This window comes from Boleophthalmus pectinirostris, unplaced genomic scaffold (assembly GCF_026225935.1).
Source record: "Boleophthalmus pectinirostris isolate CB_2022bp ecotype Guang Dong unplaced genomic scaffold, ASM2622593v1 HiC_scaffold_17, whole genome shotgun sequence".
NCBI lineage: Eukaryota > Metazoa > Chordata > Actinopteri > Gobiiformes > Gobiidae > Boleophthalmus > Boleophthalmus pectinirostris.
Window position 1 is genome coordinate 22,655,386 of NW_026571115.1, and position 27,433 is coordinate 22,682,818.

Sequence of the window (27,433 nt, forward strand, 5' to 3'; positions counted from 1 at the left end):
AGAATCAGACTTTAGACTAGTAAACATTTTCTGAACATATATGATCTCACACCTCTGCTTTTTGAAAGTGTGTATTTTAGATCACTCATATTATTAAAGACTGCCTACTGTACACATTGGTACAGAAGGGGTTTGTGGGTAATGGAGTACTTTACATTATCCAACTATTATCTGTGAGCTGTGGAGAGGAGATGCTCTAACTTGACTGTGTTTTGACAGGCTTCAGGGGTCAGTGACCTCTGAGGCCCAGTCATCTCCAGTGATGAGCTTACCATGTGGAGAGTGAACAATTTATACAATTTAATATCTTTACAGCTTGATTTGAAATACATTTTCATATATATGATTGTGATTAGATTTCAAAAAGTAGGATTCTGGCCAGAGTCCACATTATAAACACACCCAGGAACATTAACATTTAAGAGAAAACTGAAATATTAAGTGATAATCATTAATAGCAGAACATGTTTGTAGAGGTCTAAACCACAGGCTATTACCTACAAAAAATTACAGTCTTTGCAAAATGATACATTTCTCAACTCTTTTTTATTTGATTGTGGTATATTGTGCAGCCCTACTTCCCATTCACAAAAAACTGACAAGATACAGCTGTCCCTTTGCCTATCCTACAATCTTTAAAATGTTTAAAACAGAAAACTCAACTCAAAAAGTCCATATCACCTAAACATTTATAGGCTGCCACTGCTCCACCCATGTCATAACTGGAGTGATAAAAAAACAACCTAAAAGAATAAAGCAAGGCGCCTTGAACGACTGGTAAAGGCTTTATGGAGTCAGGCTGAGGAACGGCCTGGCCCCACCAAGACTTTATAACCTTTGACCCTTGGCCTCTGCTCCTTAGGATGAGCATCAGTGTCTTTATAAGCTTTATATACAGATGGATGAACTCATAACAGACCTTTCAGTTTATTGACATAATTATATTCTGTTTAGTCCAAAAGAAAAATATATGGATCAACACAAAGGGCTGTCTCTAAATAAATAAATGAGCACACTGAACTGAGCCTGCTAATCCAGACTGAACAGACTTAAAGTGGACAAAATCATGACTTAACATAACCAGGACAGTGTTAAATGAAACAACTTTATAGGTATATTTTTTCCAACTAAACATAGGCCTGCTGATATGTTCGAAATAGCGTCAAAATGAACTTTCCCATCATGCCGTTCACCTCCATTGGACATGGAGTAGGGGTTGATTTACATCGTCCTGTCTAAGCGTAACCACAGCAACACAGATCTGAGTGTTTCCATATGTTCTTCGCTAAATTACTGTTAGTTAGTTAACAAAAAACTCAAAGAAACAAAGAAAGCTATATTCAGTATAAACTTCAATATTTTTTGGTTTTCACAGTGCAGACGTTTGGGAGCAGAAACTCACAGCGCCAGATGAAATGACACAAGTGTAGAAAAGCGTGAATAATAGAGCACTTAGTATTGCTAACAGTGCTAACAAAGCACTGGGTGCTGTTGAGCTAATGGCGCTGGGCCCAGTCTGTGGACATAACATCCCATGTGTGTGACCCTCCTGCTTATGTCATTGCTCCATTTCCTTCTGGGAGAATGTGCACCAACCTGGAGCTCAGTCCCCAAATCTGCAGGAGGCCCCCCTGTTCACTACAATATGCCACTTATTATGTTGTTGTTGTATCTAAGTAGGCCTAATTCCCCTTGTGGATCAATAGGCCTGTCATTTTATGTGATATATTTATTACTTAATGCAAGTAATACATATTTCACTGCAAGAACTGCAATGCAAGAATTCAGGTTTTCACTTAATAAAAGCCCAATTTAAAACATTGGATTGGTGGCTTTTCCTCTGTTCATAATAGTAATAAATTACACTTTTGGTAAATCTTTTTAGGATGAAATAATTTGGATTTACAAATAGTTAAACTGTGACAGCATTACTATTTATGAATACATGTTAATGACACTATTTAAAATTAGAAGTCTGCCATGTTTGTGCATTACAATACACACACTACAGAAACATAGGATTTCTCTTACCTTGGTGAGTTAGCATGCCAGTGGTTAACAAAACCAGTTTGAGCATAATCAGCGTCTCCAGTCTCCACACAGCAGGCTGCCTGTTTTTAGTATGCAAATGGCGCCACAACCCACCGTGACATCAGGTGGGCCCACAGCGGCACATGTACAGGTGTGGAGGCAGGCTGCAGGCACTGGGTTTACTGCTCAGGAAGTGCACAGCTCACAACTACACAACCGACTTATGACACACACTTAACACACACCCAGTGCGGTCTCACAGTGTTTGAGGGGACAGCGGCATGTGTGCATTTCCTAAACACCTACTGTATAAATACATGTTGGTAAGCCTGAAATGAATGCAATTAATGTGATCTTAGAACATCTGAAGCATCTGAAGTCCTTAACTGTACACAAGCCTACTCTTAAAGGACTTGTGCTACATTACAAAGTCTGGACCCGACAGGTGGTAGTCCAAATACTCACTCATCTGATCTCACCAAGAGCTGCATTTTACCAAATCTTATGTCCACAAAATCACAATATACTCATGATTCTTTGCATACAGCCTCTTTAGTTGTTGCTTGGAAAAAAATGCAGCTGACATCACCAGTGTTTTCTTCTTGAAATACAGACTCTCTTTGGTTACATGGGAACATTTGATGCTAATTAGCACCCCTATGTACTTAAGTACATGTCTGCTAGTGCTGGGAAGGGCATCATGTTTGGACACTCTTATGGGAGAGGATGGGATGGATAGACTCTATGGCTCTATCAGTTTTATTCTCACAAGAACAAAACAAGTAGTTTGTTGTAGCAAATAAGTCACCTGTATGTGCTAATGTGTGTAACCTGATCTGCCTCTGATAAAGTCTTAAGTTGCAGAAGCACAGTGGACACAACAGCACTGCAGAAGCTCAGACTCTCTGTGTGTTGATCATTTTTCTGAGAGCTGTCTGGCAGCAGAGCACAGCTCATAGTTTCCATCCTCAGCGTGTCTGCCTGAGTCCAGGCGGGGGATGGGCCTGATATTCTTCACATGTTGGAAACAGAGTAAGTACAAGTCAAGAGAAACACACTGTGTTCATTCCCCTCTGAAGGCTCCAGAGTGAGGCCTGACCCTGCTTTTCCGCCCCTTCCTCTCACAAACTAACAGCCCTGAAAGCTACCACAGCCATGCATAAACACATATGTGTTTGCATTATTAGAGTTGAGAAACTGATATGCCTACATGAGAGTTTATCTGGGTAATTATTCAGATGGCAAATGTGAATGCCCCAGTGATCAATTTACTTTTCCTCACAAACAGTTCAGGTGACAAAGGGCATCCTGGTTATGAACTATATTGAGGCATTCTGTAGCAAAGTGGTAGACTTTATGTTTAAACGCTGTTGGCTTGTACTCTCTTTTATGTGTACTTGGTGACCTCTCACACATAGAATGTAAACCCCATGATTTTGTGGTGAGAGCAAATAAAAGCACTGTAAACGTCTATGTTATATGTTCTGACATTTATTGTTTAGCATGTTCTCCTGACTTGCTGATAAAGATTCTTGTCTGTGCAGCGTGTCATTTAGTCCTAACAGAAAAGGGGATGCCAGACACCCACCTCTCAGTCTGTCTGAGTTTATCTTGGCAAACACATCAAACCAGACCGACGTCTGCTAATGTCTGCCTCACGTGTAATTCCACTGAGGAAGAATCATTGTCTTGCTTACGTTCATCTAAAGACCCTCACTGATCGAGGCTAAGTTGCTAATGCTAAGTGTGATAGTGTTTTGGTGGAAGTTAGCTGCAGCTGGGTTCAGTCTGACCTCCCTGACAAAGAGAGAGAGCTCAGATTTAAGGAGCAGAGAGAAAAGCTGTGACTCACATGTGGACGTGGCCTCTCTCTCCAGCATCTCCGAATGCTTCCCAAGTCAGAGCGAAGCCTTCAATTATGGGTCCTTGGCAGCAAAAGAGGAGGAGGGCCTGGAGCTTTGTATTCTAACTCAGAAATCCTGCTTCAAGTTGGGAGTCACTTTCTCATATACAAGTCCTAAGAAATATGGAGTCTAACCCACGATGAAAATATTTTGTTGACACTTTAAGCAGGACAATAAATAAGATCACGACAGTTAACAGTCTTATTCTTAACATGGCTTGTGTAACAGTGTTTTTAATCTTAAAGGAGACATATTATGAATAAACTTTAAGAGCTTGTAAGCACATGATAATGGTTGCCCCTCATTATTAACTCACTTAACATTTTATTTTGAGTGATCCATATATGTCTGAGTACTCTGCTCATCTGCATTCAATACACCATTCCACCTATACATACTTACTTTGTTCCCTCTTTTTCCTCGAAAAGCAGAGTTTGAGATTTTCAGAGATTATTTCACAAGTGGATTTAACTGGATTCATCTGTTTAAAAGGACAGTCCGAAATTTTGGACATAGGACCTCATTTCCTAGTGAGCCAGAGTGTTGGAGATGTGTGGAAACACTTTTTAAAATATTCAAATATTCAATCCAGTCCTTGAATTTGCAGAGGTCGCTGGTGCTAGGCTAGTGCATGTCAATGGCCATAGTTATCCTGCCACTAACTCACTCTACAAAGCACCCGAAACAAATCTATTATTACACCAGACTGTCAATGTGAATGTCTGTGTCAATAGAATAATTTTAGAAGTAAAACCAACCTTGCATTTGAAGGATTTATGTCTGAGCAGCAGCAGCAGCGAGTTGTACTTCCTGATTGAAAGCTTGGCAGCGGCGGACTGATATCACCTACCACCTACCTTACCAGTAAAGTAAAATTCCGCTGCTACTGAGAAAATAGTCCCTCAACATGCAGTGATTCATGTGACGTAAGGTTAGTTTTATTTCAAACATTATTCTATCAACACAAACATTTATATCAATAATCTGGTGTAATAACTGTTTTGCCTCAGGTGTTTTGTGGAGTGGGTAAGACTGTTTTTATGGCAGGATAACTATGGCCATTGACATGCACTAGCCTAGCACCAGTGACCTCTGCAAATACAAGGACTGGATGAAATATTTTAAAAAGTGTCTCCACACGTCTCCAACACTCTGACTAACTAGGAAATCAGGTCCTATGTCCAAAATTAAAATTTTGGACTGCCCCTTTAACTGTTGTTGTTAATTTTCATGTTCCGCAAAGGGAAAGAAACATGCTTTGCTGTTTTCAACAAGAAGTCAAACTAATCTGTTTTTTTTCTATAAAGTAGTTTTATATAAATTAAAAATGAACAAATGTCAAACAATTACCTGTGTGTGTTATAGATTATACATTTACAGACAAAAGCATAACGTGTCTTTAACTTACCCTCTCATAATCTCTCTCATAAAATCTGATGACAAAAAGAAGTTGCACTTAGCATTAAAGCAGGTGTTGCTATCATCACTATTGTAGTAGACTTACCTTTATCCCATTTAAGGGAGACCCCAACCTTAGAAACTGCTCAGATACACCATGCTGAGGTTCCCCTAAAAGTCTATTCAATCTAATTGTTGCCATGCTCATATATAAAATGTTCTAAGAGGCGGAACTGTTTTTATTGGCTAAGACCCTTCTGCTTTCGCCATCAGGACCCTGGCTGTAAATGACTATTAATGAGGTGGCCCTTGACACAAACATACATATACATCCACAAACATATAAAATAAAATAGACTTTTCCTCTTTTTTGCCAGTAGCGTTAAGTTCAAACAGGCAAGCGTTTCCGTTCATAAAGGACTTGTTTTACACACAGATCTCCGCACACACACGGTAACTTGGCCATTAGCTTGGGTCCTAGAGGTGGTAATGAGAAAGCAGCAGGTAACCTTAGCTTGTCATCCCCGCACACACTCAGGACTCCTGGCTGCGTATGATGACAGACAGCTGTGTATCTTGAGTTTTACAACACAGGAGGAAGTGCAAACGTGCCGCGACTGCCACTTCAAAGAGGCTGCTACTGTAGCCCTAAGTTTCATCCTGCATTCCCATGAGGTTCCAATGGACTTTGGAGGAGTTTTTCACCACGTCTTCATGTGCCCTCATCAAACACATACCTGCAGTTGTGTTTTGATTCATTCTCGAGAGTTTGAGTCATCCTGCGTACTGAGGCTGTGTGTTTTGCTCAAGAGCTGAAAGCACCAATGTACATCAAATATCCATGTCCTGGGAGTTTCATTCATTTCATTATGTAAGAGCTTGAGAGGCCTTCATCTCAAATATATCCATTGCTAATGTCCAACTTAGCATTTGTTGTTAATGTCATTTGCACTGCTTCACTGGCAGCGACCATTTACTATTGACGTTCCCCACTGGCTCCAGCAAAGGGCACAAGAACTGTTCCTGACTTATTCTATTCATGAAATAAAGGGCTCTATCAATTTTCCTGTGTACATATACATCATTTAAGTGATAAAATGTAAAATGCCAACATGTCAAAACATGTACGCACAGAAACTTTGATGGACTGTAGAATTATGATTAGGAATGTTCTGGCTGAGACAAAAGAGACGAATGCTCTTAATGTAATAATCGTAGCATTCCTTCCTGACTCAGGAAGCTTTCTGTAACAGCTTTCTGTAACTTTGCTGCAACACCAAATCCCTGTGTGGATTGTTTCATGTTTTTGAAATGACCAGATCTGGAGTAGTCTGCATGCAGGTAGAGGGCAAAAGAAGTAAAGCATCAGTGGGAGCGACAGGCTGGCAGACAGACAGGCCTCGCAAAGTGTAATGATAGTTTCTATTTCAGTTTGTTTGGAAAATGCACTACTCTGCCAAAGCACACACTCCTTTGTCCTATACACTATTCTTTCTATAAAATGTTTTCCTTGTTTATTTTGTAATCTTGGACTAATATTATTCAGTATCTCCAAAATGGAGGAAGACTCTAGTCCATTTAACTAATTATTTTATTCTTCTGGAACAATCTGGCAAAAGTAGTGAGGAAACCCACTCAGAACGCTGAAGGACACTAGGAACTGCCTGGAGATATCTTCTGTATTTGAGAGACACATGGTACAAGTTCGTGGCTGTGGTTGGACTGTCCCTGCATTTGAACAGAATTTAGAAGGGACTGGCTGGTCAGGCAGCCGATCGACATGATCCTGGCCTTCTGATTTCGCAATTTTGTCCCTCAAGATATGCACAGTAATAACAGGCCAATCACGTGCTCCCCGAGGCTGGCGACCGCTAGAGTTAGTTACAGGTTTGACTTGACACCCCTGCCAAATCAGCGGTGTGAGTAGGAAGGGGCGAGTACCTTTATATCCTCTCTCCTGATTGGCTTTTTTGGCAGCCTAGATGCATGTAATCCATAGACTTTGTAGGTAAACCCAACATCCCAGACTGAATGAGTCAAATGATGATCAGGCTGTTTTACATAAGACTCCAGCACCAGTGTCATATTAGGGCATTTTAGTCCAAGACAAAATACAGGTTTTTTTGTCAATTCAATCTTCATGAAGTGCTTTCAAGTTTCAAGTTAATCTGTGTAGTTTTATTTATTTAGAAAGTTTGTTGAAAGTTTGATATCACCTCTCCACCATGTGTCAATGTCACATTTTTGACCCACCTTCTCAACTTGGTCAAATGTGTTTTTAACGATGCAGGAACTTAAATGAGGAAGAGCTCATTGTTACCAGGGGGAAAACATCTGGACGGACCTCCCTCAGCAACCTGCTTCTACACCTCAGAAGTCCAAAAGGATATTTACATGACTGATTTAGTTTTGGTGGGTGAGACGTAATTTGACAATGAATTATCACGTGAAACGTGGTTTCTGTTGGAGTGGACTTCCACTGTTATTTTCAGTTTTAATGCTCAGCATTAGGCATTTATTGAATTGGAGTTATGGCATTATTATTATGGCACCTAGTCATTCTGTATTGGGCATGATTATGTGTGAAATGCTTAATTTATACATGCCTAAAATAAGTGAAAAGTTGGAGTCCTATTTGATTTATATTTACTATTTATTATTTTACTGAATCTATATGAAATTTCCAAACCCTCTTCACCTGCAGTGTGCACCCACTACAGTGAAAAGGGCAGTAAACTTGTATTGTTGAATAGATAAAGCATCTTTTAAACCTGACAAGCACTTTGGAGACAAAAGTGTGGACTTGAGCGCTTCTAATGAGTGTTTGCGTGCTTACCTTCTGGTCTTTTGAAAGCACAAACCGTGTCATTTGTCAGAAATGGCGAAGGAGCTGTTTCAATGAGAAAATATTTCAAAAATGTTAACTAAAAGAACTGTTACCACATTTAAGTCTTATATTATCTTTGTATATTGTTTAATAATCTGATGGTAGTAGCCTGTATGAAGTTCAACAAAAGGGCAGTCATTTCTGCTTGTACTCATTTCATCCAGTGTATTAGTACCTGTTAACAATTTTAAAACCATAGTATGAATCTTTTTAAACAGTGTATATTTGGTTGTGTTTATTGCACTTAAAACTCAGAAAAAATATGGGACTTACTGTGACCAGCCTTGCATCTCCACAAACCTGACTTTTGGCCTCAGAGTGGGCTTCCTCCAGCTTGTTTCCACGGAAATGTTGTTCCTTTGGCTATAATATTCCATAGTATGACATTAAACATATCTATCTCCATGGAGAATGTTTTGAAATATGGGTTTAACATTTTATTTCTATACAATCATACAAGTGACATGTCACATCTAGAAATAATGAATATTTGACCCCAGGCGTGAGAAGTCAAATCCTTTTCTCTTGAAACCCAGTCTAAATTCCCATTTGTTCTCACCCGGTGGTTGGTCTTTTGTAAAGTCTTCATGTTGTCAGTGACATCCGCCTGCAGCTCTCTGTCCACTGCCTGAGGTTCAAATTGTGATTTATTTTAGTGCTACTATGCAAAAAACAGTGAAGTTGCAAGCAGTTGAGCTAGCAGTGCACCATTGTGTAGTCAGCTGAATGTTTATTGTAATCAGCATCAACTTAAATTTGCAAAAATACACTTGCGTCATTGTGGAGAGCATTAGCTCAGAACAACTAGTTGCCTAGTAGTATAATCTACTTTTTGGCTGAAGATTGGTCTACCATCTACAATACAGACTATGCAGTGGGTAAACCTGTGGCGAAGACATACACAACTCCCTCTTGTAACATAAATGAGCTACAATATGCAGAGTTTCTTTATTTTTGTCTCAAAAACAGCATGTTTTACATCTAAGGCTTTATATAAAGTTTTTTCTTCAACAAACCTGTGTTTATCATGTGACTCCCTATACTCTACATTCACGCATTTGATGCCAAGAATCTAAAACATTTGTTGTGTCCAGCTGCTTTGTTGGACAAAAATCGGAAATTACAGACTATATTTTATTTGCTTTACTAATCACTGTGCCTTTACTGAACCAGGCTTTGGCAGAAGCTGTAATTAGCATGTAGTGATATAGAGGTGTGTAGAGTACATAATGCGCCTGGGTCAAACATGCACTCCAGTCTGAAAGGACTCATTTAACCTCGCAATAAGTTAGACCAGAGCAACACTCACAACACTACATGTATACAACCATTTACTGTCTGTTTAATGCATTCTTGGTGTCTCCAAGAATGCTCTTCAATTAAAAGGTTAAACAAAACCAACAACGCTGCCTTAATCATTTACAATCAGCCTTAACCTCGTGACCTTAAGGTCAGTCAAGGAAAAGGTCTCTCTAGAGTTTAAATTGCAAAGTCAATGCATTTGTTGTTTACCACTGTATACACTCAAAATGGATCTTCATTAATTCCCACAGACTCTTGGTGGTACTCGGTGGTAGACTCTGTAGTGTAGTTATCTATTCCTTTAATGATCCAGGTTAGGTCCATTGCAAAAAGGCGATTAGACAATTGGACTAAGTTTGAAGAGCTGAAGACGTCTCACTTCCCTTCCAAGACTTGTTCAGCTCCAAGTGTTGAAGAACAAATTTAATTGTGAAGTAAATGTGTAACTGAGAGCAGAAAGTTACAGTCAAGCGCCCTGTGAATAAAGTTCAGTTTTGTTCGTCTACATGTGTTATGCACAACTCAGGTCATTGTGATGTATGGGCAGGCTCTTTGCATACAATTGGTTAATTACTGTTTAGTGTCTACTGAAAATAGCATTTAGTTCAAATAAAGACTGGTCTGGAGCAGACGGGACTTCTTTTTCACAGAAAGATTACTTTGTTACACTGAACATGGGGTTGTATTTTGAATAGTGACGTTGCAATGATCCAATCAGAGGTGAGTGAGGGAGTGATGAGCTGGCGGTTCCCTCTCCTCTGCTTTGCTCTCCTCTCCTTTCCTCTGCTCTATTCTCTTGTTCTCAGAGGCAGAGCATTCCATGATGTGTGCTCACAGTGAAGGCTCATGGGTAATGTGGAGGTGTCTGGCGAGCGAGCGCTCAGAGGAGGAGATTAGAGGCTGCACACTGCTACGTGTCTGCTCCTCTGGATCAGATGGCACGACCGCTTGTCTCCCTCAGCTCATCTGCTTCTTAATGTGTGCTTTGACCTTAATTACAGCCCACCTGCAGTCACCCCGGCGCGCTCACACCCTCTGAGGGGGAGGCAGGGGATCGTCCGTATAAACCTTTATTTGGACTGGGGGCCGCTAAAAAGGGCTTTTATTATTGACTGCCAATAACAATCATAACGTCTGCAGACCCCATAATTGTGCAGGTATTTCTAAAAGGGGCAAGTTGAGCTCCTCAACTTGTGTAAAAATGCAACATCTGGTTGCTTCATAGGGAACATGACGGTTAAACTTTGGTAGACACTAACTTCATCAGGCCTTGACCACTGCAGGAGGTCAGAGATGTTCATCTCTGTTTTGTGCTTTCAGTAACAGAATAATCGCATTTTAAGAAAACATATTTAATTATCAAACTCAAACATCATCAGATCATTTCATTGACATTCAAGTTTAGATCATGTCTATTATTGATGGTAGCACTCTAGTAAATATATTTGTGTGGTATAGATCAATGATCTCCTTGAGATCATTGTTTCCAAATGAGTCACGTGACCTGGTTGCATCCACTGTTAATCCAGAAATGTGCCACATGTCATAATGAAAAAAGACTAAGAATTGAAATTTAGTTTTTGTTTTTATTAATTGTATTATTTTGTCCTTGGCAAACACACTTATTGAATCATGACACAAACAATATGTGAGGCTTATACAATGGCTGAATATTTATGTGGATGACAAGTTATTTTTCTTTTTAAGGCCTCACAGTGCACTATGTCGTGTAGCATTTCAAATTACATTGTGCACTAAGCAATCCAAATTACTTCTGAGAAGTCACTGACAAATAATGAACCTTTTTCTGACAAGTTACAGATAAACTCTATTCATCTTAAGCACTGCACAGGAATATACGAAGGACAATACAGAACAGAAGGTGCCATGTGCATACTCCTGACAGAAGAAAATAACTGGAATCAATTACTGCACATATAGGCCAAGAGCTGATGAGCAAAGCTGAACGTGGTGTATGAGAACAATGGAAGTTTCAGGTCAAACTAAATCAGCATGAGACAAAGTCAAAGTAAGCTAAACACATCAAACAACAGAGCCGTGTTCAGCACATGTTCACAGCTTGACAGCACGGCCGTAAAACCCTCTTGGAAAGTAAAACAAACCAAACAAAATGTGCAGGATAAACTAAAGACATTTATGGAAGCAAATCAGCAGAAAGTAGAAGGATTAAGACTAAATAGAACATAAAACAACAAGGAAGTAGAAGAATAGTGTTGGAAGTCCTGGTTGATGCTGTGTAGATCGGGTTTCCTCTGACTCTGGCCTTACAGAAGGAGGGATTTGCTTCTTTTACCACTTCACTTCTTGTCCTTTTTTCCTGCTTGGAAGAAGGAGGGGTCCATTCTTGTCTTCCCTAAACGTGAGCAGGCAGAGGGCTAATGAGGGTGCGTCGTGGTACCTCCCAGTCCTCCACGCTCCACATATAAAAGCCCCTGTGGACGCCGAGGGTAGGCAGTAGGGAGTTTTCTGCAGGGGTCAGGAACACCGGCGATCGGACAAGAGGACCCTGCCCCAGACCCCGGTGTATGAGTGGAGTGTAGGAGACGCAGAAGACCCCTCCAGCTCCCTCCTTTTGAACTTCCTTTCTTGCCCCAAAGAGTCTACATGTCTGGTGGCATCTAGACATGTTCAGCTTTGTGGATATGCGGCTGGCGCTTCTGCTCAGCACGGCGGTGCTCCTGGTCAATGCCCAGGGAGAGGACGACAGTAAGTTTCAGCCGGGAGGTCCTGACAGCAACTTGTGCTTTTGTTTTTTTGTACCTGCTGCGTATTTTGGATATGCCATCGGGCGTGGACCGCTGCAGAGAACTAGAGGCAGAAGAGAGTGAGGAGAGCGGAGTCGGGCCTGATGATGCTCAACCTTGAAAATTCTAGCTTTAGTTGTCAAAAGGATACTGAGAGATTGAACTGGGTGTAGCACATCTCACAAGACCAGTCTCCTCAAGTTTGCCTGGGTCGTCCTCACATTTTGGAAGTGTAGAGCGAGTCTTTGCAGGTTCTCCTCCAGGCAAGGCTTTCTTTTAAAAGCAACCAGGCAGGCTTACTAGGGTAATAAATATCTTCAATAGCTTTAAAAATCTGCAGGCAGCTCCTAAATGACAATCCAAGTACAAGATGTTTCCAGGCAAGAATTGTTTGAATGTTCAGGTTTTGAATTTGGGATTTGAATTTGGAGGTGGCAGATAGGGCCTTAAATGAGGAGTTTATTTTGATCATTTATTTTGAGTGCCTTCAGTGATGTGGCAGGGAAATACACACCCTGAGGCCAACAGTAGAGCAGGCCAGGTGAGAGTTTAAGGTGAGCAGGCGTAGTCTTGTCTGTTGACAGGAGAAGAGAATGCTTTTTCACTTTTTCTGCCTGCAATGGATGACAATGAGTGAAATCTGGGAAGACAAAAGGAGAAGGAGGCCCTGGAAAAAACCAAGCACAAACCCAAGTCACTTTTTCCAGATGTGGCTCTTCTGTCTGGAGGAGTTCAGCAGCTGTGGTTTGGGGGGTGGGGGGGGGCAGGCCTGTGCTAAGTGTATGGACTCACAGCGCCACCTAGAGGGACTCAAGGTTACGGTCATCAACATCTGGTAGCCACGTCCCCCGCTCTCTCCCCCTCCCTCCCTCCACTCTCTTTGGGTTTTTTTGCTGTTCCTAATGGCAAACACATGCGGAGTGTTTCCAGGCCCTGCTGCCAAGCCGACTGCACTCTCTGAGCTCAGCACTAAGGCACGTCGTGTAGGGCCTTAGTAGGAGGCCAGAGAAGCCTAGGTTTGAGTAATACTGCAGATGATATAGGAAAATCTGACGGAACAGGTCTCTTAGGTACTTGGCGTAGCAGTATCAATTGGAGTTTTAGGAAGTTCTCAGTAAGATGGCCTCTTTGCTGCCCGTGACATATCCAAACATGTTCCTTTGTATCTTGCATCCTTTGGAGATGTCTTCTATCACTTTTGTCACCTAAAAGAACAAAAATACAACAAAACAGGTCTTTATCAACAACACTATATATTATTTTATTTAACAGACAAACCATAAAGCTGATGTATTAAATTTAAAAAAAAAAACTTTTCAAGAGGCTTTTACGGCCATATTTAAAAAAATATTTTACGACTGAACTTGGTTATTATACTACCAAATATACAGTACCTCTCACAACATAACTTTACATACTTTTCACAATGTACTAACTACATTCAAAATTACTTAAACAGACTAAACAACAACTTAAGCCTCGCTAGTTATTTTGCTGTATCTTCTTGTTTTCATTAGTCTAGGCCTTAGTTGTTTTATGATCCCAGATGTCTGACCTCTGCTTCTCCCCTCTCTTTGGCGCCCCCCTCAGGCACAGGCGGGAGCTGCAAAGTAGCCGGCCAGGTGTTTAATGACAGGGACGTATGGAAACCAGAACCATGCCAGATCTGCGTGTGTGACAGCGGCTCAGTGTTGTGCGATGATGTGATCTGCGAGGAGTCTGACTGCCCCAACCCCATCATCCCCCCCGGCGAGTGCTGCCCCGTCTGCCCCGACGACGGTATGGCCAAACGCATGCGCACTATTGACACGTGTTACGAGCAGATTTCAACATTTGCGTCTGTGAACAGTTTGTCAGCTGGTGTCCCCGTGTAGACTGAACTGTGGAGCAACGCTGATCATTACAAAATCTCACACTCAGAAAAAGTGGCTGTTCTCTTATTTGAATTTTGAGCAGTGATGGTGCAAAAGTACAAAAGTAAAAGTACTGTACTTAAGTAGTCCTGTAGGTATCTGGATTTTACCCAAGCAACCTCCGGGGATCCTGATGATAGCATTTTGCCTAAAGGTTTTGGGTTCAAGTCCTGAGCAAAAATATCTAAACTTCTTAAACCAAAAAAAGACAAAGAAAGAAATCAATTCTGTCACTTCGTCATCAAAATCACTTAGGACCTAAAACATTCTCAAATACTTTTTTATACTAACTGTATTTTTTATTACTATTATTTGATACTTTAATTAATAATGAATGAATCACTTTTACTTGAGTATTTATTTATACTTTTGATCCTGTATTAGTACTTTTATAAAATGGAGTATTTCTTCCACCACTGATTTTGATACTTTTTCAGGGAGCACTATTTACTCAGTTTGTCATTTATTAACTGTGTCTCTCCATGGGTTTACCTCTCCGATTAATTACTTTGACCTTATGTTGCTGGACAGATTGTCACACAAAACATAAACAGCCCTGCATTATATCTACAGTATATACATCTCAAATCAGAAATAAAAGTGCTAAAATAAACTGTAAATGTAAATCTTGTCAGTATATTATACAAAAAATATGAAATATGAATACAGAAGGACTGTTCAGCAGACAGCATTATGTGATGATGGTGTTGTTTGTCATTTATGCTGCTAATTCTTGTCCTCTACTCTTACAAAAGAAATGTGTAATCTTAATGAGTTTGTAATCCTGGTAACATACATGTTTTACACAGTCATGATAAAATACTTATAGAGTAGACTATTTTCACAACAAATACTAAACCACAAATGCTAATTGTGTTTACATTTTCTACAGGCTTCCAGGATGCTCAGGTTGAGGTAAGCAATCACTTTGACACATTCAGATAAAGCAAATATGATGTATTTATATGTATTTTTTCTATTTAAAGTTATATGTATTTCTATACATTAGTTGTTTAAATGTGATATTTCAGAAAACACTCTTTACATAATGATGACAAGGATGGCTTTATAGAATGCACAAACTCTGGCTAATTGCAGTTCATGATTCACAGATTTTATATTATTTATTTATTTTGTACATATAGTTTTGTTTTTTAATAAATTCAATGCATTTTATTGTTTTCCCATAGGGACCCAGAGGACAGCGTGGACCCAAGGGAGACAGGGTAAGCCAACATTTTTGAGACATTATGTGTGTTTAGTGTCTGATGTGGGAGTTTTGGTTTGTCGTCAAGTGAATGCTGTGTAGAAAGCTAGTGTCTAGCTAGGATGCTACATGATAGTGGGAACAGAAGCTTAGCAAAACTAGTTCATGAGTGAATGAAAAGTGAAATGTGTTTATTATGAGGATGTTATTCTTTTATAAATGATGCATCAGTATGTCTATATAGAGTGACAAGTTATACAAAGTCCACTTTGGTGTGGGCTACAGGAAAGTCTGATGGGTGAAAGCTGAAATGTCATGTAACGTGCTGAGGCCAAGCTCCGACACGCACAGCTCAAAAGTGGATTCTTTACCTGGTTCAGTTTCATTTAAGACCAAATGTCTGGGGAGCACATGTGTACGTTAAATAAAGTCTGTACTTATTCTGTGTTGAAGACTTATAGACCTTACAGACATTTCATAATGTGTTTGGTTGAATTCTTCATACAGATCATAAGTTTATTTTGTACACTTGACCTTTTAATGAATCACATGACCAAGACCTTATTTACTTCCTGATCGGTCACATGATTTGCAACTTAAGTGGAAACTGAAGTGCATTATTAAACAGTTGTTGTTTTGATTATTTGTGTGGTTAATATATCTTTATAATTTTTCTGCAGGGTCCTGCTGGCCCCCCTGGTAGAGATGGTATCCCAGGACAGCCTGGACTTCCTGGACCTCCCGGCCCCCCTGGACCTCCTGGCCTTGGTGGAGTAAGTTTTGGGTTTAATTATGTTCCTATTTTTCAATTTGTCCTTTTTTGGTTAAGTCAGGAGTGATGCTAGATGCTACTGCAGATAAATGCGTTGTTTAATCTTGATCTCTTCAGTGAGGTTAAGTGCTTGAGAGTTTTTTCAGGCCGCATCAGCTGCCATTTAATAATCTATGCTCTTAACCATAACAATTCCAGTCAGTCTGGGGTCAGGGAAAGGTCACAGGGTCATAAAGAGAAGTAGACACTGTAATGGTTTATGAAGTATACATCTGTAAGCAAGATTAGTATAGAAATGCCTTTGGTTAGAGTGAAATAAAAGCAAAACAGCTAATTGAAAATGTGAATGTTTTTTTTTAAACTAGAAACTTACTAAAGTAATAATTGTTTCATTTGATGACTGTGATTCTACCATTTTTAATCTTTATTTCCCCTCAGAACTTCTCCCCTCAAATGTCTGGTGGCTATGATGACAAATCCCCTGCCATGCCCGTGCCTGGACCTATGGTGTGTATGGACAGAAACATATAGAGACAAGATATCTTTCCTTAAAAAAAAAAACAGTACTAACCTGTTTTTGTATGATATATATAGGGCCCTATGGGACCCCGAGGACCCCCTGGACCTCCTGGCTCAAGTGTAAGTACACCACTCGCTGCAAAAAAAAATAATAATAATAATGAAAGCAAATGATGATACAGCATTTAAAATGTATATGCAATTTGAAAAACAACAACAAAAAACATTCTAGCTACTAGCTATACAGTAGCTCCCTTTACTTAGAACGTGCCTTTTCCTGCCTAAGTCAGAAACATGGTGTTGTGTTTTGTATGCCACATTCATTGCCAATAATTAACTAAAAAAAAGTTCTTGAGATGCACTCAAAGGGAGGTCAAATCCAGTCTGCTGCAGATCGTCTATGGTTATAAGAGGCTTTCAAAATTCAACATTCCAACACATTCTATATTTCTATAGAGAAACACTATTTTAAATACACATAACATGCTTATTTATCATATTTATCTCATCTGAGAGTATGTGTTGTCAGTATATAATTTTGTCCTGGTATTTCCCCCATCTCTGTCTTTATCAAAGAGTTCAGTAATAATGGTCTTTGTCTCCCCCTACAGGGACCTCAAGGATTTACTGGCCCCCCTGGTGAGCCTGGTGAGGCTGGAGCTGCTGTGAGTATCTGATCTATAAAAACATACTTGTGCTTGTCATCTTGTGTCCTGACTCTCCTCATCTTTTTATTTCACTAGGGTCCCATGGGTCCACGTGGCCCAGCTGGTCCTCCTGGAAAGAATGGAGAGGATGTAAGAACATATCAATAGAACAGTTGTTGTTATCATCAGTTCCTTTTTGCATGTGTGAAACTTCACTGACTGTGTTTTTAGGGTGAGTCTGGCAAACCTGGCCGTGCTGGTGAGCGTGGACCCGCTGGCCCTCAGGTAATCTCAATAAACGATTCATACATGACAATGCACGAAACCATAACAATGGAAAAAACTTATTTAAGTGTCATGTGTTTAGGGAGCTCGTGGATTCCCCGGAACTCCTGGATTGCCCGGAATCAAAGGACACAGAGTGAGTGTCTTCCCATTGTCAGTTGCACATTTGGCTTGACAATGAAACATATGCTCATGGTTTGGGCTTTGTCTCTATAGGGATTCAGTGGTGCCGATGGCGCTAAGGGAGACAGTGGCCCTGCTGGACCCAAGGTATGGCTGTGTTATATATATCCTCAGCTATATATATTTGCTGAGCTTTTGTATATAAACACTCGCTGTATAAAGAGCAAAATACAACTGTTAGCACTCAAAAGTAGGTGAGAATATCATGAGTTGTCAAAAAGGCTTAATTTTGAGCAATCAGAAGCCCCTAGATATAAGTTCTATTAAAGCAGGTTTGCAAGTGACAAAAGCTGTAACAAAAGTGAACTTTTTAGGCTGAGAATAAGTTTTGATCCAATTGCTAGTTTTTGAAAGCTGAAACCTTTATTCATATTTACTACACTAATACTGTTATTTATTTATTTATTAACCCAGATGTTGGCTTTTGTTGTTAAATAATACAATCTGTGTGTACTGTTTGCCATGACTGGCTGACATTTATTTAAATGATATTGTCCTTTATATGGGTAAAACATATACTGAAACTGAATTCTTTACCTTTTGTACCATTGACCATGAGATAATTACCTAACAGTAGAAAGACATACAGATACTATGTAAAAGTATGAATCACTGATTTGATTAATTGATTTTGTGTGCATACCTATATGTTGTAGGGAGAGGCTGGCTCCCCTGGTGAGAATGGTACTCCTGGTGCTATGGTAAGTAGCCACATTGCTGCCATCTTGAACAGTCATTTTTCTCAGTTTGGAGTCTGACTTCCTGTTGCTCTTCTTCAGGGACCTCGTGGTCTTCCTGGTGAGAGGGGCCGCACTGGCGCTCCTGGATCTGCTGTGAGTACACAAACACACAGATCACATACTACAAATGTGCTTTCATCATATTGTGCAGCATAAGAATAAACAATAGTAAAAAAATAAAGGCATGTCTAAAAATAAGAAATATAATATATATGACTCCTAAATAAGTTTATACATGCTTTCTTAGAATATGTTAATTTATTGTAATTTGTATTATGTTGTAGGGAGCTCGTGGTAACGATGGTGCCGCTGGTGCTGCTGGACCTCCAGTAAGTGTTCACAGCTTTTCACAAATGTAAACAAAATTATTTTGTCATTTGTACTGATTGTGTTTCCGTCTCATCTTTTAGGGTCCCACTGGCCCTGCTGGACCTCCTGGATTCCCTGGTGGCCCTGGAGCCAAGGTATTTTTACTGACAATGTGTTTTAGGCTCCATTCTCATTATTATGTATTTTACCCATGATAATGGCCAGTATTGTGATTTTTGCTGTGTCTACATGGTTAACCTAATTTTGACCTTTGACCAATATCTGTGTCACATGATTTTTTTGTGGTTGTTTTGTTAGTGTGTTATAATCCCATGTATCTTTGTCCCATGGGATAAATAATGTATTTTAAGTGTAATTCCTGATTTTTGTTCTTCTCTTTCAGGGTGATGTCGGAGCTCAGGGTGCTCGTGGACCCGAAGGCCCCGCTGGTTCCCGTGGAGAGCCCGGTAACCCTGGACCTGCTGGCCCCGCTGGCCCTGCTGTAAGTGACAACCATCATCACTGTGCTTCCCAATGTGCCATCAAACATGTAAATGCATCAAAAGTTCTAAAAGCTAAAGCTAAGTGTTCTTCTTCTTTTAGGGAAACCCCGGAACTGATGGAGCCCCTGGAGCTAAGGGAGTAGCTGTAAGTGATTCAGTTCAAATAGCTAAATTCAAGCAGCTAAGCCAAGTTTGAGATAGTGACAGTAAACAGTCTGACTGAAAAAGAAACAATAATGCAATATTGCAGCAAGATGAGACAATGTTGTTCTATGCTGCCCTCTACAGGGTGCCCCTGGAATTGCTGGAGCTCCTGGTTTCCCCGGACCTCGTGGGCCTCCTGGACCTCAGGGTGCTGTCGGTGCCCCTGGAGCCAAGGGTAACACTGTGAGTAAGGCTTAAATTTGTCTTACTCAGTGAAACTTACATTTGTTTGATAACTTTTGTTTGTTCTCAGGGAGATGTTGGTGCCCCTGGAGCCAAGGGAGAGCCTGGTGCTAAGGGAGAGGCTGTAAGTACAGCACTATTCATATTGAGCATAACAGTATGCCTCAATGCATGACTGCATAGTTAGATATATGGTGTGTGCATTTCCAGGGTGTTGCTGGAGTTCAGGGACCCCCAGGACCTCCTGGTGAGGAAGGCAAGAGAGGTGCCAGAGGTGAGCCTGGTGCTGCTGGAGCTCGTGGATCCCCCGGAGAGAGAGTACGTATCTGATATGCTGTCAATTTATTTTAATTAGCCAGTGCTATTGGATCAGTCAAGTAGGGCAGGCTCTCTAGGGCCGCCCTGTAGGAGTAAATGAGAAATATATGTACTAATTTAAGCTTTATTTAATCAGTAATGATCTCTTTTTCAAGGGAGTCAACATATGTTATACATTTAGACATACATTCAGACATGCAGAATTTTAGAAGTGAAGTTATGAGGGATGAATTATGAATAATTCAATATGTTCATATGTGCTCATCATAGTCCATGATTGTGTCTCATTCAGGGTGCCCCTGGTGGTCGTGGTTTCCCTGGAGCTGATGGCCCTGCTGGACCCAAGGTCAGTTATAGAAACTCTGTTAACACTCATATTTATTAACCAATTCTTTCCACTTGTCTCTATTTTCATATATGCCCATATTTGGTTTTAATAGGGTGTCACTGGTGAGCGTGGTGCCCCCGGTTTGGTTGGACCCAAAGGTTCCACTGGTGAGCCTGGTCGCACTGGTGAGCCTGGATTGCCTGGAGCTAAGGGTATGACTGGTAGCCCTGGCAGCCCTGGACCTGATGGAAAGACTGGACCTGCTGTGAGTCCATAATCACAAACATCCAGATGATGAGCATGGTACTGTGATTTATGCCAGACTGAAAGCAATGCTGATGTTTTTCACAGGGAGCCCCTGGACAAGATGGCCGCCCTGGACCCCCAGGACCTGTTGGAGCCAGAGGCCAGCCTGGAGTTATGGGATTCCCTGGACCCAAAGGAGCTGCTGTGAGTAGTTCATGTGATGCTAAAGTGTACAGAAATTTTGACTAAAGGAACCAATATTAACATGCACTTTCTCTCTAGGGTGAGGCCGGAAAGCCTGGAGAGAGAGGAGTGATGGGACCTACCGGCCCTGCTGTAAGTTTCAGCATTTCTTCATTAGAACTAATTTATTTTGGCAAAAAATAAAAGAATAACAGATCACTGATACTGAAATGTGCTTTTCTATATTTAGGGTGCTCCTGGAAAGGATGGTGAAGTTGGTGCTCAGGGACCTTCTGGCCCTGCTGTAAGTCAATTAAACCATGGATCAAAGCAAACTATTAAAGCATGTGCAGCTACTGATGGTTCTTATTGTTCTTGCCTAGGGTCCTTCTGGTGAGAGAGGAGAGGCCGGACCTGCTGGACCTCCTGGATTCCAGGGACTTCCAGGACCTCAGGGTGCGTCTGGTGAGACTGGCAAACCTGGAGAGCAGGTATTTACCTTTATTTTTATTTACAGACATATCAAAATGTGACTTTTTGATCTTATTAGTGTCCTCTTGTCCCTTTGTAGGGTCTGCCCGGAGAAGCTGGAGCCCCAGGACCCGCTGGATCTAGAGTAAGTAACTTCTGTCTCAGCTCAACCTTTGGTTCATTTTGTGAAACCACAGTTGTGAAGGAAAAAAGATTCTTTTCTGAACTTCCTTAACAGTTTGATGTGTTCTTCTCAGGGTGACAGAGGATTCCCTGGTGAGCGTGGTGCCCCTGGTCCTATTGGACCTGCTGGTGCTCGTGGAGCTCCTGGAGCTGCTGGAAATGATGGTGCTAAGGTAAGATTTAAATTTATAGTATTATTTTTCAGTTTAATTTACTAAAACTTATGAGTAATGTCCTTGTTTCTTAATACTCAAGGGAGATGCCGGTGCCCCTGGTACTCCCGGAGCCCAAGGACCCCCCGGACTGCAGGGAATGCCTGGTGAGCGTGGTGCTGCTGGACTTCCAGGATTGAAGGGAGACAGAGTAAGGGCTCAGTGTATTCCCTTTCAAAAATCTCATTACATGAATGAGATCATCTGAATTATTTGTTAAACATGTGAAATTATTCCTTTAGGGTGATCAAGGAGCAAAGGGCGCTGATGGTGCCCCTGGCAAGGATGGTGTCCGTGGTATGGCTGGACCTATTGGACTTCCTGGACCTTCTGGTTCCACTGGAGACAAGGGAGAGCCTGGCCCTGCTGGACCTGTTGGACCCTCTGGAGCTCGTGGTGCCCCTGTATGTACAAAATAAAATGCAATTTTTGTTTACACATTTAAATAATGCTGCAGGTCCTCTGATTTTTCTTTATTTCATTTAGGGTGAGCGTGGAGAGTCTGGACCACCTGGACCAGCTGGTTTCGCTGGACCTCCTGTTAGTGAATTTCATTTATATTTTTTCATTTTAATCTTGATTAAAGTCAAGCTTGGGCTAACGTATACATTGCTTCTTTAGGGTGCTGATGGACAGCCTGGTGCTAAGGGAGAGGCTGGAGACAATGGTGCTAAGGGAGATGCTGGTGCCCCTGGACCTGCTGGACCCACTGGTGCCCCAGGACCTCAGGTTTGAGAGCTTTGACAAATCTGAAGTCTCTGATACATATTACATTAGACTAAACATACAATTACTCTTCCAGGGTCCTGTTGGAAACACTGGTCCTAAAGGAGCCCGTGGACCTGCTGGACCTCCTGTAAGTCACTTATTTCAACTCTCCTCTTAACGTTTTATTTGGGTGTGTTATTACAATCTGTCATATTGTTTAATAAGTCACAACAGTGTTTCTAATATTTTCTTCTAGGGTGCTACTGGTTTCCCTGGTGCTGCTGGCCGAGTCGGACCTCCCGGCCCCTCTGTAAGTTCTGTCGGTTATATGGATTTGTTGAAGCAACTTTTTACTTATGACAGCATTTTAAACTCAATTGGTCAACTTTCCCCTGTTGATTAGGGCAATGCTGGACCTGCCGGACCTGCTGGACCCGCTGGCAAAGAAGGACCCAAAGGAAACCGTGGTGAGACTGGCCCTGCTGGTCGTCCTGGTGAGGTCGGTCCCGCTGGACCTCCTGGAGCTCCTGGAGAGAAGGGTAGCGCTGGTGCTGAGGGTGCTCCTGTAAGTTCTTAAATAATATTGCTAATGCTCCTTTATTTATGTCCTGAAAATTGGCAGGTTTAGGTTCTTATGTCTCTCTCTTTTCCCTTCAGGGTAGTGCTGGTCTGCCTGGCCCTCAGGGTCTTAGTGGACAGCGTGGTATTGTTGGTCTCCCTGGACAGAGAGGAGAGAGAGGTTTCCCTGGAATGCCTGGACCCGCTGTAAGTTACTTACAATGTTGGATGTTAGTCACAGAGAGGCAGAAATATTGTTACTGATGTTTATTGTTCTCTATAGGGAGAGGTTGGAAAGCAAGGACCTGCTGGCCCCGGTGGTGAGCGTGGACCTCCAGGACCCATGGGACCCCCAGGACTTGCTGGTGCTCCCGGTGAGCCTGGACGTGAGGTATAGACCGCTTTCCAAACTTTTAATACATTTTTCATTTTCACTGCATTTAACATTGTTAACTTGCCTTATGTTTGTTTGTAGGGATCCCCAGGTAACGAGGGTGCAGCTGGACGTGATGGCGCTCCTGGACCCAAGGTAAGTCCAACACAGTGCACAGTGAGTGAACAGAGAGCTTAAGATTGTTGATTCATTTAATTTATGTATATTAATTTTGCTATCAGGGAGATCGTGGTGAGAGCGGCGCTGCTGGTGCCCCTGGTGCTCCTGGACCTCCTGGTGCCCCTGGACCTGTTGGACCCGCTGGAAAGACTGGTGACCGTGGAGAGTCTGTATGTGTCAAGGCAATCCTGAGGGCAGTACATGTTTTTTGATCAACTTGATAACTAATATAAATTTTTCTGGTGAAAGGGACCTGCTGGACCTGCTGGAGCCGCTGGCCCTGCTGGACCTCGTGGCCCTGCTGTAAGTAACTTGACAAAATCATGTCTACCACCGAATGCCAAACATATATGAAATCAAACTCAAAATCATCCAAACAGGGACCTGCTGGACCCCGTGGAGACAAGGGAGAGTCAGGAGAGGCTGGTGAGAGGGGTATGAAGGGACACAGAGGATTCACTGGCATGCAGGGACCTCCTGGACCAGCTGTGAGTTAAAATTCTAGTGCTCATATAGACCAAACATCACATAGAGCATTCTCTGAAATGATCTCTCTTTGAATCAAGGGATCTAATGGAGAGCAAGGACCAGCTGGACCAGCTGGACCTGCCGGACCTAGAGTAAGTTAATGACATTACCTGAAGATGTGTATTCATGACTGTTCCCGAGGAGACTGAGTGTTTTTTAACTGTCATCTTTAGGGCCCTGCTGGATCTGCTGGTGCTCCTGGCAAAGATGGTATGAGTGGTCTCCCTGGACCAACTGGACCTCCAGGACCTCGTGGTCGTTCTGGCGAGATGGGACCTGCTGTGAGTGAAAGTCTTAAAACTGCAGTGCAGTTATTAAAAGTAATTTTAAATGTACTTAACACTTTCTTGTCTCCTATTCCAGGGTCCTCCTGGACCTCCTGGACCCCCTGGACCCCCAGGTGCTCCTGGTGGTGGATTCGACCTCGGCTTCATTGCCCAGCCTCAGGAGAAGGCCCCTGATCCCTTCCGTATGTTCCGTGCTGACGACGCTAATGTTCTGCGTGACCGCGATTTGGAGGTGGACAGCACCCTCAAGAGCTTGAGCCAGCAAATCGAGCAGATCCGCAGTCCAGATGGAACCCGTAAGAACCCTGCTAGAACCTGCCGTGACCTGAAGATGTGCCACCCAGACTGGAAGAGTGGTGAGTACTACAAATGTTTAAGATTTTGTTAGGATGTGGCAGATAATATAGCCATGATTTGACATTCACCATTACTTTAGATTTCTACTGGATCGACCCTGACCAGGGCTGCACTCAGGATGCCATCAAAGTTTACTGCAACATGGAGACAGGCGAGACATGTGTATCACCAACTCAGCCTGAGGTGGCCAAGAAGAACTGGTACGTGAGCAAGAACATCAAGGAGAAGAAGCACGTCTGGTTCGGCGAGACCATGAACGATGGCTTCCAGGTACTACATTTCATTATTTTCATTAGTCTTCTTCTTAGACTTTTTAACTGACCAATGGCATTACTGCGCTTGTGTCCCCAGTTCGAGTATGGCAGCGAAGGCTCTCAGCCAGAGGATGTCAACATTCAGCTGACCTTCCTGCGTCTCATGTCCACTGAGGCATCTCAGAACATCACCTACCATTGCAAGAACAGCGTGGCCTACATGGACGCTGCTGCTGGTAACCTCAAGAAGGCCCTGCTCCTCCAGGGCTCTAACGAGATTGAGATCAGAGCCGAAGGCAACAGCCGCTTCACCTACAGTGTTCTGGAGGACGGATGCACGGTAAGTAGTAACAAGGTTCTCTGTGCAGAGGCCACAAAAATGTGCTGAAGAATATGAAGTTGAAAGTTCACACTTCACTGTGATCCACCTGTCAGGCACTGACCAATAGGAGGAGCAAAACAGGAAAAATTTGAATCACAATATGAAAAAATAATCCAAAACAGCATAAGGTTTCAGGATCAGACCACAGTCGACCCACCTTAATAAGTGTTCTTGTAGGGCTCACTTTTTACTGTCTAAAAAGAAAAGGTATAAAGTTGCAGTTTGTAATTTCACCACTAGATGTAGCCATACATTACAATGGCAATATGCCTACATTTTGCATAATATTGTAATACACACCTCAGATGTACTTCCCTGAGATGTTTGATCACCTTGTGCCAAACTAATTTGCCATGTCTTTCTTTTCCTTTCAGTCACACACCGGAACATGGGGAAAGACAGTCATTGACTACAAGACAACGAAAACATCTCGCCTGCCCATTATTGATATCGCTCCTATGGACGTTGGTGCTCCAGACCAAGAGTTTGGCATTGAAGTGGGACCTGTCTGTTTCTTGTAAAAAGAGCAATCTGGACTTGAAATTGTTGTTGTGTGTGTGCGTGAGTGAGTTTTGTTTTTTTCTAGCAGTCATCTCTCTACAAAATACCCATCATAACATTAAGAAATTTGCAAGCCCTCCATCCTAAAAACCTGCACTTCAACAAAATGGCGCTGATGCAGAAATATTGGCATCATCGTGTTTGGGACCACTACTTTCTTCTTGATTTTTGAGTTCGTTTTTTACAACACCAAGGATCCTGTAAAGACGTTTTGTTTCACTGGCAACAAGAAAATAATATATGCTTCTGTAAAGTGTAAAAATGTACTTCCCCCTACATCCCACCAAGCCCCGATAGGCCTCTCTGGAGTTTACAAAGTGACTTATTTTTCTACACCACTGCAATGAGAGGAATGAAAGGACAGTCCCAACAGACAGAACCCAAATGCTATGTACCACGTTCAGGTGTTGATGAATAAACGGTGAAACTGACAGCCATGTTTGTTTTTGCCCCTCCTTTGACTTGGCATGGACTTATTCTTGTTTGTTCCTTCCTGTCCTCTTTCATTAAAACCACCAGCAGAGAACACATGGGTTGAAACCTCTTTTTTAAAGAACAAAATGTCTTACGGCTACCTCCAGCTTTCGAAAAGGGGCCCATATGTGTGAAGGGAAGCCTGTTGTGGCAGTCAGTGGGGTAGTCCAGATCGCTTTCAGCAGCAAAAATAGCTAAATCTAAAGGTGCTATTGTTTCTTAAGGGTCCTGTGACGTCCAACATGGTGATATTGTATCGTTGAGGTCGTGTTGGAATGTCGGGACCTTTTTGGTGCTAAAATCCATCTTAAAATTTTCTGATGTCTAGATTGAGACGGTCAAGTTTTGTAAAGTGGATCTATACATTTTCATTTTGTTCCCCTCCCATTCCCCATAGACTCCTTACTTCTGAATCTATCCCCAAATCTTTAATGTACAGAAAGAGAGCCAACAGTTTGTGAGCAGACAGACAACAGCACATGGATCTGTACCTATTTTGTATGTGTATAATAATTGAGATGTGTTTAATTATTTTGAATGCTGAAATAAAGCATGTTAAGTGGTCTAAATGTTGAACGCTGCCTATTCCCTGACTGACTCACTGACTGCCCCATGATACTCAGCTTTTCTTTTTAGTAGTAACTGTGTTTAAATTAGAAAAATAATGTAAACTGTATAATTTTGAACTGCAAGAGTATCCACTTTGATTTGTTCAGATGCATGTTCAGTGATTGCTTTGAGAAACATAGTGGCTAATATGTAGCAATGCTAACATTAGCCATGACTAGCTGTTAGCACTCCAGCACCTACAATTACTAAATAAGAAATCATGGCCTACCTCTTCTCACTGGACATCATGGTGGGTGCTGATATTCCCAGGCAGCAGGTGTTCTCTGCAAATGTAATCCAATGTTGAGATTCCATATTCCACTGTCATCCATTTGTTATGATGCTAGTCCATGGAGGAAGCTTGTGTATCCATCTGTTGTATTTATGACTATTCTTCATCATTTTCATCCCCAGTGAAGCACTCCTCTCGTCCTGGAGACTGTCGAGTGAATGCCTTGGCTTGTGTGGG

The 27,433-nt window shown here is 41.7% G+C and overlaps 1 protein-coding gene and 1 long non-coding RNA gene across 2 annotated transcripts; one reads left to right on the forward strand and one right to left on the reverse strand.

Annotated features, from left to right (window-relative positions):
- Positions 1-12,109: 12,109 nt before the first annotated feature.
- On the forward strand, positions 12,110-26,314 carry col1a1a (collagen, type I, alpha 1a). Its single transcript, XM_055152257.1, has 48 exons — positions 12,110-12,249; positions 13,878-14,066; positions 15,093-15,115; positions 15,391-15,426; positions 16,088-16,180; positions 16,618-16,686; positions 16,774-16,818; positions 17,310-17,363; positions 17,442-17,495; positions 17,577-17,630; positions 17,713-17,766; positions 17,847-17,900; positions 18,470-18,514; positions 18,593-18,646; positions 18,838-18,882; positions 18,964-19,017; positions 19,266-19,364; positions 19,466-19,510; positions 19,654-19,752; positions 19,823-19,876; positions 19,963-20,070; positions 20,363-20,416; positions 20,511-20,663; positions 20,750-20,848; positions 20,927-20,980; positions 21,078-21,131; positions 21,211-21,318; positions 21,399-21,443; positions 21,556-21,654; positions 21,737-21,844; positions 21,936-22,097; positions 22,180-22,233; positions 22,315-22,422; positions 22,496-22,549; positions 22,658-22,711; positions 22,805-22,966; positions 23,059-23,166; positions 23,243-23,350; positions 23,435-23,488; positions 23,575-23,682; positions 23,762-23,815; positions 23,893-24,000; positions 24,079-24,132; positions 24,214-24,321; positions 24,404-24,683; positions 24,764-24,954; positions 25,036-25,278; positions 25,695-26,314. Exons 1-48 carry the CDS (start codon positions 12,168-12,170, stop codon positions 25,839-25,841), a joined length of 4,341 nt encoding a protein of 1,446 aa, XP_055008232.1. The 5' UTR covers positions 12,110-12,167; the 3' UTR covers positions 25,842-26,314.
- Positions 13,179-17,458, reverse strand: LOC129408538 (uncharacterized). The gene is made up of 3 exons (XR_008632008.1): positions 17,391-17,458; positions 16,751-16,834; positions 13,179-13,492 (listed from the first exon to the last, which is right to left on the reverse strand). It is a non-coding gene; the product is annotated as an uncharacterized LOC129408538 (long non-coding RNA).
- Positions 26,315-27,433: the final 1,119 nt, after the last annotated feature.

Coding starts and splice junctions, on each gene's coding strand:
- col1a1a (XM_055152257.1), top strand. CDS start 12,168: ATGTTCAGCTTTGTGGATATGCGGCTGGCGCTTCTGCTCAGCACGGCG. Junction 15,427..16,087: donor GTGGACCCAAGGGAGACAGG/GTAAGCCAACAT, acceptor ATTTTTCTGCAG/GGTCCTGCTGGCCCCCCTGG. Junction 16,181..16,617: donor GACCTCCTGGCCTTGGTGGA/GTAAGTTTTGGG, acceptor ATTTCCCCTCAG/AACTTCTCCCCTCAAATGTC.